The sequence below is a fragment of the Leuresthes tenuis genome, unplaced genomic scaffold (genome assembly GCF_036924035.1).
Source record: "Leuresthes tenuis unplaced genomic scaffold, fLeuTen1.0.hap1 SCAF_2, whole genome shotgun sequence".
Lineage (NCBI taxonomy): Eukaryota > Metazoa > Chordata > Actinopteri > Atheriniformes > Atherinopsidae > Leuresthes > Leuresthes tenuis.
The window spans coordinates 1,608,441-1,622,361 of record NW_027325356.1 but is presented as its reverse complement, the minus strand read 5'-3'; the positions used below and the strand labels follow the sequence as shown (position 1 = coordinate 1,622,361).

The following is a 13,921-nucleotide window of genomic DNA, read 5'->3' as shown; positions in this document are numbered from 1 at the left end:
CTGCCAGAGGTTTCTTCCTGGTTCTGCCAGAGGTTTCTTCCTGGTTCTGGTTCTGCCAGAGGTTTCTTCCTGGTTCTGGTTCTGCCAGAGGTTCCTTCCTGGTTCTGGTTCTTCCAGAGGTTTCTTCCTGGTTCTGGTTCTGCCAGAGGTTCCTTCCTGGTTCTGGTTCTGCCAGAGGTTTCTTCCTGGTTCTGCCAGAGGTTTCTTCCTGGTTCTGGTTCTTCCAGAGGTTTCTTCCTGGTTCTGGTTCTGCCAGAGGTTTCTTCCTGGTTCTGGTTCTGCCAGAGGTTCCTTCCTGGTTCTGGTTCTGCCAGAGGTTTCTTCCTGGTTCTGCCAGAGGTTTCTTCCTGGTTCTGGTTCTGCCAGAGGTTTCTTCCTGGTTCTGGTTCTGCCAGAGGTTCCTTCCTGGTTCTGGTTCTGCCAGAGGTTTCTTCCTGGTTCTGCCAGAGGTTTCTTCCTGGTTCTGGTTCTGCCAGAGGTTTCTTCCTGGTTCTGGTTCTGCCAGAGGTTCCTTCCTGGTTCTGGTTCTGCCAGAGGTTTCTTCCTGGTTCTGCCAGAGGTTTCTTCCTGGTTCTGGTTCTTCCAGAGGTTCCTTCCTGGTTCTGGTTCTGCCAGAGGTTTCTTCCTGGTTCTGTCAGAGGTTTCTTCCTGGTTCTGGTTCTGCCAGAGGTTCCTTCCTGGTTCTGGTTCTGCCAGAGGTTTCTTCCTGGTTCTGCCAGAGGTTTCTTCCTGGTTCTGGTTCTTCCAGAGGTTCCTTCCTGGTTCTGGTTCTGCCAGAGGTTTCTTCCTGGTTCTGTCAGAGGTTTCTTCCTGGTTCTGGTTCTGCCAGAGGTTCCTTCCTGGTTCTGGTTCTGCCAGAGGTTTCTTCCTGGTTCTGCCAGAGGTTTCTTCCTGGTTCTGGTTCTGCCAGAGGTTTCTTCCTGAGTCTGGTTCTGCCAGAGGTTTCTTCCTGGTTCTGGTTCTGCCAGAGGTTCCTTCCTGGTTCTGGTTCTGCCAGAGGTTTCTTCCTGGTTCTGCCAGAGGTTTCTTCCTGGTTCTGGTTCTGCCAGAGGTTTCTTCCTGGTTCTGGTTCTGCCAGAGGTTTCTTCCTGGTTCTGCCAGAGGTTTCTTCCTGGTTCTGGTTCTGCCAGAGGTTTCTTCCTGGTTCTGCCAGAGGTTTCTTCCTGGTTCTGGTTCTGCCAGAGGTTCCTTCCTGGTTCTGGTTCTGCCAGAGGTTTCTTCCTGGTTCTGCCAGAGGTTTCTTCCTGGTTCTGGTTCTGCCAGAGGTTTCTTCCTGGTTCTGGTTCTGCCAGAGGTTCCTTCCTGGTTCTGGTTCTTCCAGAGGTTTCTTCCTGGTTCTGGTTCTGCCAGAGGTTCCTTCCTGGTTCTGGTTCTGCCAGAGGTTTCTTCCTGGTTCTGCCAGAGGTTTCTTCCTGGTTCTGGTTCTTCCAGAGGTTTCTTCCTGGTTCTGGTTCTGCCAGAGGTTTCTTCCTGGTTCTGGTTCTGCCAGAGGTTCCTTCCTGGTTCTGGTTCTGCCAGAGGTTTCTTCCTGGTTCTGCCAGAGGTTTCTTCCTGGTTCTGGTTCTGCCAGAGGTTTCTTCCTGGTTCTGGTTCTGCCAGAGGTTCCTTCCTGGTTCTGGTTCTGCCAGAGGTTTCTTCCTGGTTCTGCCAGAGGTTTCTTCCTGGTTCTGGTTCTGCCAGAGGTTCCTTCCTGGTTCTGGTTCTGCCAGAGATTTCTTCCTGGTTCTGCCAGAGGTTTCTTCCTGGTTCTGGTTCTTCCAGAGGTTCCTTCCTGGTTCTGGTTCTGCCAGAGGTTTCTTCCTGGTTCTGTCAGAGGTTTCTTCCTGGTTCTGGTTCTGCCAGAGGTTCCTTCCTGGTTCTGGTTCTGCCAGAGGTTTCTTCCTGGTTCTGCCAGAGGTTTCTTCCTGGTTCTGGTTCTGCCAGAGGTTTCTTCCTGGTTCTGGTTCTGCCAGAGGTTTCTTCCTGTTAAAGGGAGTCGTTCCTTTCCACAGTCCCTCAGGCTCAGGACGGGAGATTGGACTGAAGACAAGTTTCGGTCCAATCTGTTGGTTTCCTTAGCTCGGATATTATTTTTGAATTGGCTCCATATGAATTAATTAGATTATGATTAAAATGAATTGAATTCCAATTGGCTTGAATTGGACTTTATTACTTAAGTGCCTTGAGATGACAATTGTTGTAATCTGGTGCTTTATAAATAAAACTGAATTGAATTGAACTGACCTTTTTTCTCCATCAATGCTGGTGCTTCTGACAGATTCTTATCTTCTTATTCGTATCTTTAGGACAACATTTTACCACCTCGCTGTGGTTTCTTCTACTTCCTGAAGTTAAATTCAACGACACGAGAACGTTCAGAAACTGGAGAAAAGAAAATCCCTGGAAACAGCATCAAGAGGTCAGATGTCCTGATTTATTCTCAACTTCCTCTTTCTAAATTTACTTCAATATGTTTTTGTTCTCATCAAACACGAAGCAGAGTTCTGGCAGAACATGATGAGCCCAGTTCCTTTGGGGAACAACAGAACCGCTGATGAGAACTTAGCAAAAGGCTTGAAACTCCCGTGGAACAGTGAATGCAGCATGATGGGCGGAGACACTGTGATGTCACAGAAACCTTTTCTGTCCCACGCCTTCCCGTTCCTGATCCGAATCCCAGGAGTGGCCGTCCCACCTGGTTCTGGTGGGGATTTCTTCCTGTTAAAGGGGACTTTTTGTGGACTTTTAGTTTTCTTCAGCCTCCGGTTCCCTCTGAATCTGATCTGGGTCCCTCATCACAACATTAATCACCACGAATCGGAACGTTTTTTCTCTCCACAGTCGCCTTGTGCAGCAACAGAAGTTTCAGTTAATCTGTTGGTTTCCTTAGTGAGGAAACGTTTTAAATTGGCTCTGAATGAGCTGGAATTGATTGAGTCTGATGACTGTTCCTGAACTACGGAAGCCCAGAGGGAGCAGCGGCGGAAGAACAAAGTTTAACTAACAGATAATGAACAGAAATGAAAACAGAAGCGGAGATTTAATCAGTTTATTGTCAAAATGAATCAGAATAAATGCTGTGAGTTCACACCGAAGACTTCAGCGAGCTACAAAACCAGAAGTCCATCTGGATCCAAACAGACGTACCCTCAGGAATCACTGCGAGATTAAAGGAATGTCTTCCATAAAGACTGCACACAAACGATAAAAAACACCACGGCTCAAAGCTAAAAATCGTACAGAGGCATCTCTCCCAAAAATATCTATTTATCTTGCATTAAAATAATCTGTTGCCTTAGTTTCACAATTAAAGGTGGTTAAAAGAGAGCCATCGCTCCTCGAACTGTGGGGTTAACCTGGGCTGGAGAGCTAAAATAAAGTCTTCTATTGTAAACTGGGATGATGAACCTTTAGAACCTCATTATTTTCATTATTTTCAGAGATAAATCCTGACAGTGAGAAGAAATTAACAAGAAAAAGACTTCAGCTGCTAAAGAAAACAGTGGCTGAAATATTTGCTGGAATCAAATTCATAAAAATAATCACTAAAATTATATACAAAGTACTAAAAACATTTCACAACAACTCAGAGAACTTCTGTATAAAAAAGAAAAAGAAAAAACTTTTCATTTCTCACTGAGTTTCCCAAACTTCTCTAAAACGTCCTCACAAACAACTTAATTTCAGATTTTAAAGGGAAACTAAAAGCATGCAGGGCTGTTCTGATCTGAAATCAGAGCTGATCTGAAATCAGGGCTGATCTGAAATCAGAGCTGATCTGACATCAGAGCTCATCTGAAATCAGGGCTCATCTGAAATCAGTTGATCTGAAATCAGAGCTGATCTGAAATCAGAGCTGATCTGAAATCAGATCTGATCTGAAATCAGAGCCGATCTGAAATCAGAGCTGATCTGAAATCAGAGCTGATCTGATATCAGAGCTCATCTGACACCAGAGCTGATCTGAAATCAGGGCTGATCTGAAATCAGAGCTGATCTGAAATCAGAACTGATCTGACATCAGAACTGATCTGAAATCAGAGTTGATCTGACATCAGAGTTGATCTGACATCAGAGCTGATCTGACATCAGAGCTGATCTGACATCAGAGCTGATCTGACATTAAGAGCTGATCTGAAATCAGAGCCGATCTAAAATCAGGGCTGATCTGATATCAGAGCTCATCTGAAATCAGAGCTGATCTGAAATCAGAGCTGATCTGAAATCAGACTTGATCTGAAATCAGAGTTGATCTGAAATCAGAGCTGATCTGACATCAGAGCTGATCTGACATCAGGGACCGTCATTTCCTCACCTTCAAATTAACTTTCAGATGATCCAAAATTCAAAACTAAAACATTTCTAAAGTGCTTAAAGGAAACTGAACCAAAAACAAAACAAAGAAAAAGATTCTCAGAAGAAAAATCCAATAAAACATGAAGAAAATTATTTTACATTTTGTCCTAATTTCACCAAACAGAGGCCAGAATAATGTATGTGAACCCTTTAAATTTGTTTCCTCAGTTTAACGAGGCCCTCGGCTGAGCCTCAGTACTTTGGCACTTTGGTGTATTCCTCCTTGATGTTCCTGCACAGGCAGACGGACAGAATCATCCCGAGCAGCTGCAAAACACATCAAACACGAGGAAAACTGTCATCAATACGTCCCAAACAGGAAGTCCACTCAAATCAAACTAAAATATAATACTAATCTAACAGAATGTGAGAAATAGATGCTTCTGCTTTCATTACGTTTGTATTAATGTCGCCATTTATTTACTTTATTTACATTTAAATTGGAAAATATCTAATTTCTTTCTTTCTTTATTTGTTATTCCTGTTTTTAGTTCTGTATTATTCGAATTATTCCCTCCAAATTATATATTTTTCTTTATTTCATTTTGAAATAATATATAATAATAATATTCCCTCCAAATTATTATTATTTTTAAATCACCATAAATTTATTATTTGAATTTTTATCATTTTGTTCATTGCATTTATTTCCGCTTTTTTATTTTGTCTCCATTTAAACATTCCTGTATAATATATATATATATATATATATATATATATTTATTTATTTATTTATTTATTTACACATAGCTCATAAGTGTCTTTGTACTGGTTTAAAAAGACTTTGCACAGTGTTGGATCATCTGTTTCGCTGAAATAATAATATATAATAATAATATTCCCTCCAAATTATTATTTTTAAATCACCATAAATTTATTATTTGAATTTTTATAATTTTTTCATTCAGATATATTCACTTCTGTCATTTTGTTCTTTGCATTTATTTCCACTTTTTTATTTAGTCTCCACTTTCACATTCCTGTATAATATATATATAACTATATATATATATATATATGTATATATATATTTATTTATTTATTTATTTACACATAGCTCATAAGTGTCTTTGTACTGGTTTAAAAAGACTTTGCACAGTGTTGGATCATCTGTTTCGCTGCTTTCTCTCCGTTTATTAATGGTCATAAACAGCAGAAAGACGTGGGCTCCTGTGCAGAACCTTTCTAACTCATTTCCTGATCCTTTCTCTCTTTAAACACCTGCATCTTCCATTAACTGCCTGTTTTATCGTGTTTCCCCAAAGAAAAACGCTGACGCAGCTTTCTTCCATGGATGAGCTGAAGCTGCATGAATGAACTGATGTCGTACCTCAACAAACGCCACTCCGAGGCAGATCCCGAGGACGACCCCGACGTTGGTCATGAGCCATTTCTCTGCACTGGACGCACATCCCTGATCAGAACAAAGGCGGATTAATCACTGAAGAACGCAGCCGAGCGACAGCAAACAGGCGAGCCGACCGGCTTCATTACCACATCGTAAACGGGCCAATCGGGTGTCTGAGCCTCGCAGAACCCACTCCCCGAGAAGTTCCCGGAGGACAGCGAGATGTTCTGGCAGGAGCAGGGAAACAGCAGCTGGGAGCTGTTGGTGATGACCTGGTTACCGCTCCAGTCCAAACGGCCCGTCCAACCACAGCACTCCATCTGCAGAGCGAGCATCAACACGGGTTCAGTTCCCGTCATTATGTCGTTACGGCGCCTCATCAGAGCTTCGGCCTCTGAAACTGGACCTGATTAAGCAGCTTCTATTCAACTGTTCACCTTAAATTAAATATATATTCAGATTTATTTATCTGGAACAAATCGGTTTCTTCTGAAGTCACTTCTGAGCAGGACTGAAACTGTCCTGAAACTGGCTTCATCAGTCGATTTAAATCATGAATTAAACTAAAGTTTCATGTAAAACTAATGGAACAGAATGTGAAAGAAATGGATTTTTCTGCTTAAATTGTGTTAGCGTCCCAACTTAATTACTTATTTACTTTTTCATTTATTACTTCTATAAAACATATAAACGTATTTATTTAGTCATTTATTTTATATATTGCTGTATTTGTATTTATACACTTCAGTTTTCACGAACCCGTGAAACATTCTGAGGATAAATACGTCTATGAATGAAGAATTAATGCAACAATAACCTGTTATTACATTTATATATTCAGGTTTCAACCCGTTAGTGAACAAAGTCCATTTGTTTCACTGAAAGAATGAGGAAGGTGAACGTGGAACGTATCCAGAACACGTGGAACATATCCAGAACACGTGGAACATATCCAGAACACGTGGAACGCGTCCAGAACGCATCCAGAACACGTGGAACGCGTCCAGAACGCATCCAGAACACGTGGAACGCGTCCAGAACACGTGGAACATATCCAGAACACGTGGAACGCGTCCAGAACGCATCCAGAACACGTGGAACGCGTCCAGAACGCATCCAGAACACGTGGAACGCATCCAGAACACGTGGAACGCGTCCAGAACGCATCCAGAACACGTGGAACGCGTCCAGAACGCATCCAGAACACATCCAGAACACGTGGAACGCGTCCAGAACGCATCCAGAACACGTGGAACGCATCCAGAACACGTGGAACGCGTCCAGAACGCATCCAGAACACGTGGAACGCGTCCAGAACGCATCCAGAACACGTGGAACGCGTCCAGAACGCATCCAGAACACGTGGAACGCGTCCAGAACACGTGGAACGCGTCCAGAACACGTGGAACGCGTCCAGAACGCATCCAGAACACGTGGAACGCGTCCAGAACGCGTCCAGAACGCGTGGAACGCATCCAGAACACGTGGAACGCGTCCAGAACGCATCCAGAACACGTGGAACGCGTCCAGAACGCATCCAGAACGCGTGGAACGCATCCAGAACGCATCCAGAACACGTGGAACGCATCCAGAACGCATCCAGAACACGTGGAACGCATCCAGAACACGTGGAACGCGTCCAGAACGCATCCAGAACACGTGGAACGCGTCCAGAACGCGTCCAGAACGCGTGGAACGCATCCAGAACACGTGGAACGCGTCCAGAACGCATCCAGAACACGTGGAACGCATCCAGAACGCATCCAGAACACGTGGAACGCATCCAGAACACGTGGAACGCGTCCAGAACGCATCCAGAACACGTGGAACGCGTCCAGAACGCATCCAGAACGCGTGGAACGCATCCAGAACGCATCCAGAACACGTGGAACGCATCCAGAACACGTGGAACGCGTCCAGAACGCATCCAGAACACGTGGAACGCGTCCAGAACGCATCCAGAACACGTGGAACGCGTCCAGAACGCGTCCAGAACACGTGGAACGCATCCAGAACGCATCCAGAACACGTGGAACGCATCCAGAACACGTGGAACGCGTCCAGAACGCATCCAGAACACGTGGAACGCATCCAGAACACGTCCAGAACGCGTCCACTAAATTAGATTAAATGACTTTTTGGAAATCAGATTCAAACTTTCGAGCCAAAGTCCCTGTTTTTTTCAGCTCCGTCTGATGGGTTTGGGACGTTTTATTACGTGGAACGCATCCAGAACACGTCCAGAACACATGGAACGCGTCCAGAACATGTCCAGAACACGTCCAGAACACATGGAACGCATCCAGAACGCATCCAGAACACGTGGAACGCATCCAGAACGCATCCAGAACACGTCCAGAACACGTGGAACGCATCCAGAACGCGTCCAGAACGCGTCCACTAAATTAGATTAAATGACTTTTTGGAAATCAGATTCAAACTTTCGAGCCAAAGTCCCAGTTTTTTTCAGCTCCGTCTGATGGGTTTGGGACGTTTTATTACGTGGAACGCATCCAGAACACGTGGAACGCATCCAGAACACGTGGAACGCATCCAGAACACGTCCACTAAATTAGATTAAATGACTTTTTGGAAATCAGATTCAAACTTTCGAGCCAAAGTCCCAGTTTTTTTCAGCTCCGTCTGATGGGTTTGGGACGTTTTATTACGTGGAACGCATCCAGAACACATGGAACGCGTCCAGAACGCATCCAGAACACGTGGAACGCATCCAGAACGCATCCAGAACACATGGAACGCATCCAGAACGCATCCAGAACAGATTACTGATGGATTTGTACGCGTGTTGAATAGAAGCAGCTTCCGTTTGGCCCAAAGAGGTGAGCAGAATCTGATCTCGGGTCGTGCTTCCGGCTGAACTCACGTTCCTCTGGATGAAGTCCCAGGCCTGCTCTGTGGTGGAGTTGTTTCCAGGGTAGTTGTCCAGCACCTTGGCGACGATCTTGGACATCTCGCTGTTCAGCTTAAAAAGATAAAAACCGCAGTTATGATGCACTCATAAGAGATTTAATCTCCAACATTTCTGGAAATACTGAAACTTACGAGCTTGTCTGTCGTCTTGAGTTCACAATAAAAATGTCTTTTCTTTGTGAATGTTTCTGACCCTGAACTGTGAGGCCCTTCAAACGTTTGACTTTTCTCTTAATTTATAGTTTAAATATTCAATATTGATTAAATAAAATGCTAAAATGCGTCAGTCTGAGCACCAGAGGGCGCTAAAGCTCCCTTTTTGCATCTGCTGGTTCTCCTGTGAACATCAACCAGTCAGAGGATTGCTGATAACAGCAGCTTCTGAAACCAAGACAAGAGACAATCTGATGATGCGTGAAGAGGAAGTGACATCACTCACCACATCCTTCTGGAAGTACATGAGAGCGCCCGCTGCTATCTGAGCGATCAGGATCAGCAGGAGGCAGCTGAAGTACTGAGGAAGAGGAGGAGGGGTGAGACATGAGCCCTGAAACACCTTCAGAAACATGTGGATCTGCCTCAACATCTGTTCAACACATCTGGACCAAAACACGACTAAGTTTCACTTTTTATCAGCGAACATCTGCCCGAGTGACCCGGCAGAGATGCAGTAAAAGCACCTTCATCAGTGAGGGAAAAACTAAGTGAACCCCTGATTCAACAGCTTGTAGAAGCACCTTCATCATCAATATTAGTCTGGTGGCTTTGAGCAGAGAAAATCCACTAAATCCACAGTGTTTTATCATAAATCCATCTTTACAGAACCTTTAAAAGTCCAAACATGATTTCAGAGACTTATTAAAGGAGACAAACCTTTCTTTACTTCAAATGATGATTTTAAGATGAAATTAACTGAAACAAACTGTATTTCTGACACTCAGCGGAGCTAAAAAGGATCTTTTCTAACAGGGTTTCAGTGAAACAAACTGAAAGAGTCTATGGTGTGAAGCAGAATCTGGATATGAAGATAAATCCTGTTTCACTCCAGTTTTATCCTGAAGCCTGGACCCACAGTAAAATGCGACTCACCACGCCCAGCAGGCAGCGGTTCTCATAGATGGCGCCCAGGCAGCCGACGAAGCCCATGAGCATGGAGAACGCTCCGACCCCGATGAGGATGTAACAGGCCACCTTCACGGAGGTGGAGTTATCTGATGGGAGACAACAACACGCCGTTTTTTCACCCACAACGTTTCCAACTAATCAAAAAGTGAACAGCTGAAATGTTTTTGTTTTAAAGAAGCAACAGCTTCCTGTTTCCCTGCTGGAAGGTCAGTCAATCAGACCAATCAGATCAATCAGACCAATCAGATCAATCAGACCAATCAGATCAATCAGACTAATCAGATCAATCAGACTAATCAGACTAATCAGATCAATCAGACTAATCAGACTAATCAGACCAATCAGATCAATCAGACTAATCAGACTAATCAAATAAATCAGACTAATCAGATCAATCAGACCAATCAGATCAATCAGACCAATCAGATCAATCAGACTAATCAGACTAATCAAATAAATCAGACTAATCAGATCAATCAGACTAATCAAATAAATCAGACCAATCAGATCAATCAGACTAATCAGACTAATCAAATAAATCAGACCAATCAGATCAATCAGACTAATCAGACTAATCAAATAAATCAGACCAATCAGATCAATCAGACTAATCAAATAAATCAGACCAATCAGATCAATCAGACTAATCAAATAAATCAGACCAATCAGATCAATCAGAATAATCAGATCAATCAGACCAATCAGATCAATCAGACCAATCAGACCAATCAGATCAATCAGACTAATCAAATAAATCAGACCAATCAGATCAATCAGACTAATCAGACTAATCAAATAAATCAGACTAATCAGATCAATCAGACTAATCAAATAAATCAGACCAATCAGATCAATCAGACTAATCAGACTAATCAAATAAATCAGACTAATCAGATCAATCAGACTAATCAAATAAATCAGACCAATCAGATCAATCAGACTAATCAGACTAATCAAATAAATCAGACCAATCAGATCAATCAGACTAATCAGACTAATCAAATAAATCAGACCAATCAGATCAATCAGACTAATCAAATAAATCAGACCAATCAGATCAATCAGAATAATCAGATCAATCAGATCAATCAGACCAATCAGACCAATCAGATCAATCAGACCAATCAGATCAATCAGAATAATCAGATCAATCAGACCAATCAGATCAATCAGACTAATCAGACCAATCAGACCAATCAGATCAATCAGATCAATCAGACTAATCAGACCAATCAGACCAATCAGATCAATCCTCTGAACTCGATGCTGCTTCAGCAGGAAAATAAAACCTGAGTTTTGGTAAAAATTAGTTAAATTCTGCTGATTTCAGGTTTCTGAATCAGAAAGTTTTCAGATTATTTCTAGATTTACATAAAAAAAAGTGAAATTTTCACTGAAAAGCTGCGAAAACAAAGATCAGATGAACGTTTTTCATTAAAGATTGCACCCCCCAGGCACCTGTGGGGGGGCGGGAACCAGGACAGGAAGCTCCGCCCCAGAAGGCGGGAGTAGCTAAGCTAAGCTAGCTAAGACCAAAACAGACAACATTAACAGGCGTTTCACAAAGACTCTCCTATAACAGGTCAAGCAGGCGATGGAAAGAGGGAACAGAAGCAGTTAGCTTTTATCCTGCAAAGTACCGTTTAAGACGGTAGAAAAGGTTCAAACGCCTGCTTCAAGTATTTGACCCGCGGTACGAGCTGCTGAAAATACTTCTGCAACACTGTCTGTTTTTCACTTTTTAATTTAAGATCGAGATAAAACTGAAATCGTGATTTTATTATCAAAAAATCGTGATATGATATTTTTAACATATCGCCCCCCCCTGAATAGGAACTAAACTCCCCGCCATCGAGCACGCCCAGAGGAAACGGCGTTGAGCTCGCAGCATTCTGAAGGATCCTCCCACCCTGCTGCCCTGCAGGCGCTTCAGAGCCCCCCCCACAGGGACCAGCAGGCTCAGGAACAGCTTTTTCCCTGAGGTGTCACCCTCCTGAACCCCGCCCCGCTGACCCAGTTCATCCACACCGACCAAAACCACCGGTCACTGTAAAACTGGGCTGTTCTGCTCACTTTAAACGAGCTTTTTGCACAGTTCTGTGTACAGAATACTGCACTGCTTCAATTAGAAGGGAGCTACGGTTTATTATCTATGCAGCAATCCTCACCCGTCTGTATTTATATCACCTCACACATCGTTTCCTTTACTGTAAATCATGCTAAAGTTCCTGTGAACTGTCCATCCAGCCGTATAATATGTGTTCAACACCTCAATAAATACATTTTCATCTGCAAATACTGTCCATGTGCTACAAGAACCTGTAAAAACCTCCATATATCACACTATTTATGCTGCTTATTGCTTCTGGTTCGATGTTAAACTGCATTTCGTTGCTCTGTACATGTGTAATGACAATAAAGTTGAATTGAATCTAATCTAAAGAAGGTGGAAGACCCAGAGGCAGCCTTTGGCCTGAGTGAGGAGTGAGACCCACGTCATCTGTAGGTATAAATACAACATTATGAGCCAATAAAACCACTTTGAATCTTACTTTCACTTAGGAAACAGAGAGAAGGCTGCACTCAGTTTGATTTGGACATGAGCAACACCAGGATGGTTTTCTGTAGAATGTAAAAGTTCCTTCTGATCTGGCATCAAGAAGCAAAGAGCTGCAGAATTCTCACTTCCAGGCGTTTCAGTTCTGCTGGAAACTCATTATTGTGCTGAGTTCTGAGGAATGAAAGGACATCTGAGAGTAGAACCTGTTTTTTTTGTTACTAACAGTGGATAAAGCTTGAGTTTTAGTATTTATTGTTACAGATACAGACAGGACACAGAGAACCGATTGGTGCTGAACATCAGGCCCGTTCTCTGTTAATTATTCTGTTTATTCTCCTTTTATGTTGAAGTCTGTCCTGTTCATGCAGTCTGAGAACCAGACCTGAAACCATTCCTCCACTAAGTCGATCACAAAAACCCTCCATGCATTTTTATCCGATTAATCGATGAGATAATCGATAGATTACTCGATTACCTGAATAACTGTAATATTTGTTTTCCACGCCATTAAAACATATTCTGACCCTGTATTTCTGTTGTTTAAATGCATTAATATCAGACAGATGAGGTTTGAATGTGTCACAGTGAAACTTTGACAAATAGAAAGAGTGATTTCTTCATTTGAAGCCAAACATTTTGGTATAAACTGTGTAAAATCGGCTGAAAACAGGAGAAGAGGAGGGAAACACGTTTTAAAATACTCCCGTTTGGGTTCAAATCAGGGTTTACATCGTTAAGGTTTCATTTATGCATTCTGTCAGCTGGACTCACCGATTCTATGAGTCTAAAGTGATTCCTTCTGCATTAAAGGAGCTCAATGGATCCCATTTACAGCATCAGCAGATAGTTTAAAATAAGCTGTTCTACAGAATCAGCTGGACAGATTTAACAGAGACACTTACATACATATATATATATATGTATATATTACAGTTTTATATGCTGGTTTAGTTCTGCACACTTTAAACAAGCTTTTTGCACAGTACTATGTACAGAATACTGCACTGCTTTAATTAGAAGGCTGTTTATTATCTATGCAGCAATCCTCACCCGTCTGTATTTATATCACCTCACACATCGTTTCCTTTACTGTAAATCATGCTAAAGTTCCTGTGAACTGTCCATCCAGCCGTATAATATGTGTTCAACACCTCAATAAATACAGTTTCATCTGCAAATACTGTCCATGTGCTATAAGAACCTGTAAAAACCTCCATATATCACACTATTTATGCTGCTTATTGCTTCTGGTTCGATGTTAAACTGCATTTCGTTGCTCTGTACATGTGTAATGACAATAAAGTTGAATTGAATCTAATCTAAAGAAGGTGGAAGACCCAGAGGCAGCCTTTGGCCTGAGTGAGGAGTGAGACCCACGTCATCTGTAGGTATAAATACAACATTATGAGCCAATAAAACCACTTTGAATCTTACTTTCACTTAGGAAACAGAGAGAAGGCTGCACTCAGTTTGATTTGGACATGAGCAACACCAGGATGGTTTTCTGTAGAATGTAAAAGTTCCTTCTGATCTGGCATCAAGAAGCAAAGAGCTGCAGAATTCTCACTTCCAGGCGTTTCAGTTCTGCTGGAAACTCATTATTGTGCTGAGTTCTGAGGAAT

The 13,921-nt window shown here is 42.6% G+C and overlaps 1 protein-coding gene across 6 annotated transcripts in view; it reads right to left on the bottom strand.

Annotated features, from left to right (window-relative positions):
• Positions 1-3,013: 3,013 nt before the first annotated feature.
• The window catches only part of LOC140301419 (CD82 antigen-like), a 34,396-nt gene continuing 23,488 nt past the window's right edge, over positions 3,014-13,921 (bottom strand). Inside the window, exons 4-11 of one of the 6 annotated variants that reach the window (XM_072379852.1) lie at positions 9,704-9,825; positions 9,054-9,128; positions 8,568-8,666; positions 5,830-6,003; positions 5,666-5,749; positions 4,211-4,602; positions 3,933-4,164; positions 3,014-3,786 (exon numbers count right to left, since the gene is read on the bottom strand). In XM_072379852.1, coding sequence (XP_072235953.1) covers positions 4,528-4,602; positions 5,666-5,749; positions 5,830-6,003; positions 8,568-8,666; positions 9,054-9,128; positions 9,704-9,825 — 629 coding nt within the window. In that variant the 3' untranslated portion in view covers positions 3,014-3,786; positions 3,933-4,164; positions 4,211-4,527. Of the gene's footprint in view, positions 3,787-3,932; positions 4,603-5,665; positions 5,750-5,829; positions 6,004-8,567; positions 8,667-9,053; positions 9,129-9,703; positions 9,826-13,921 lie in introns of all 6 variants that reach the window. The other 5 variants (XM_072379854.1, XM_072379855.1, XM_072379851.1 and 2 more) reach the window with 5 other exon arrangements.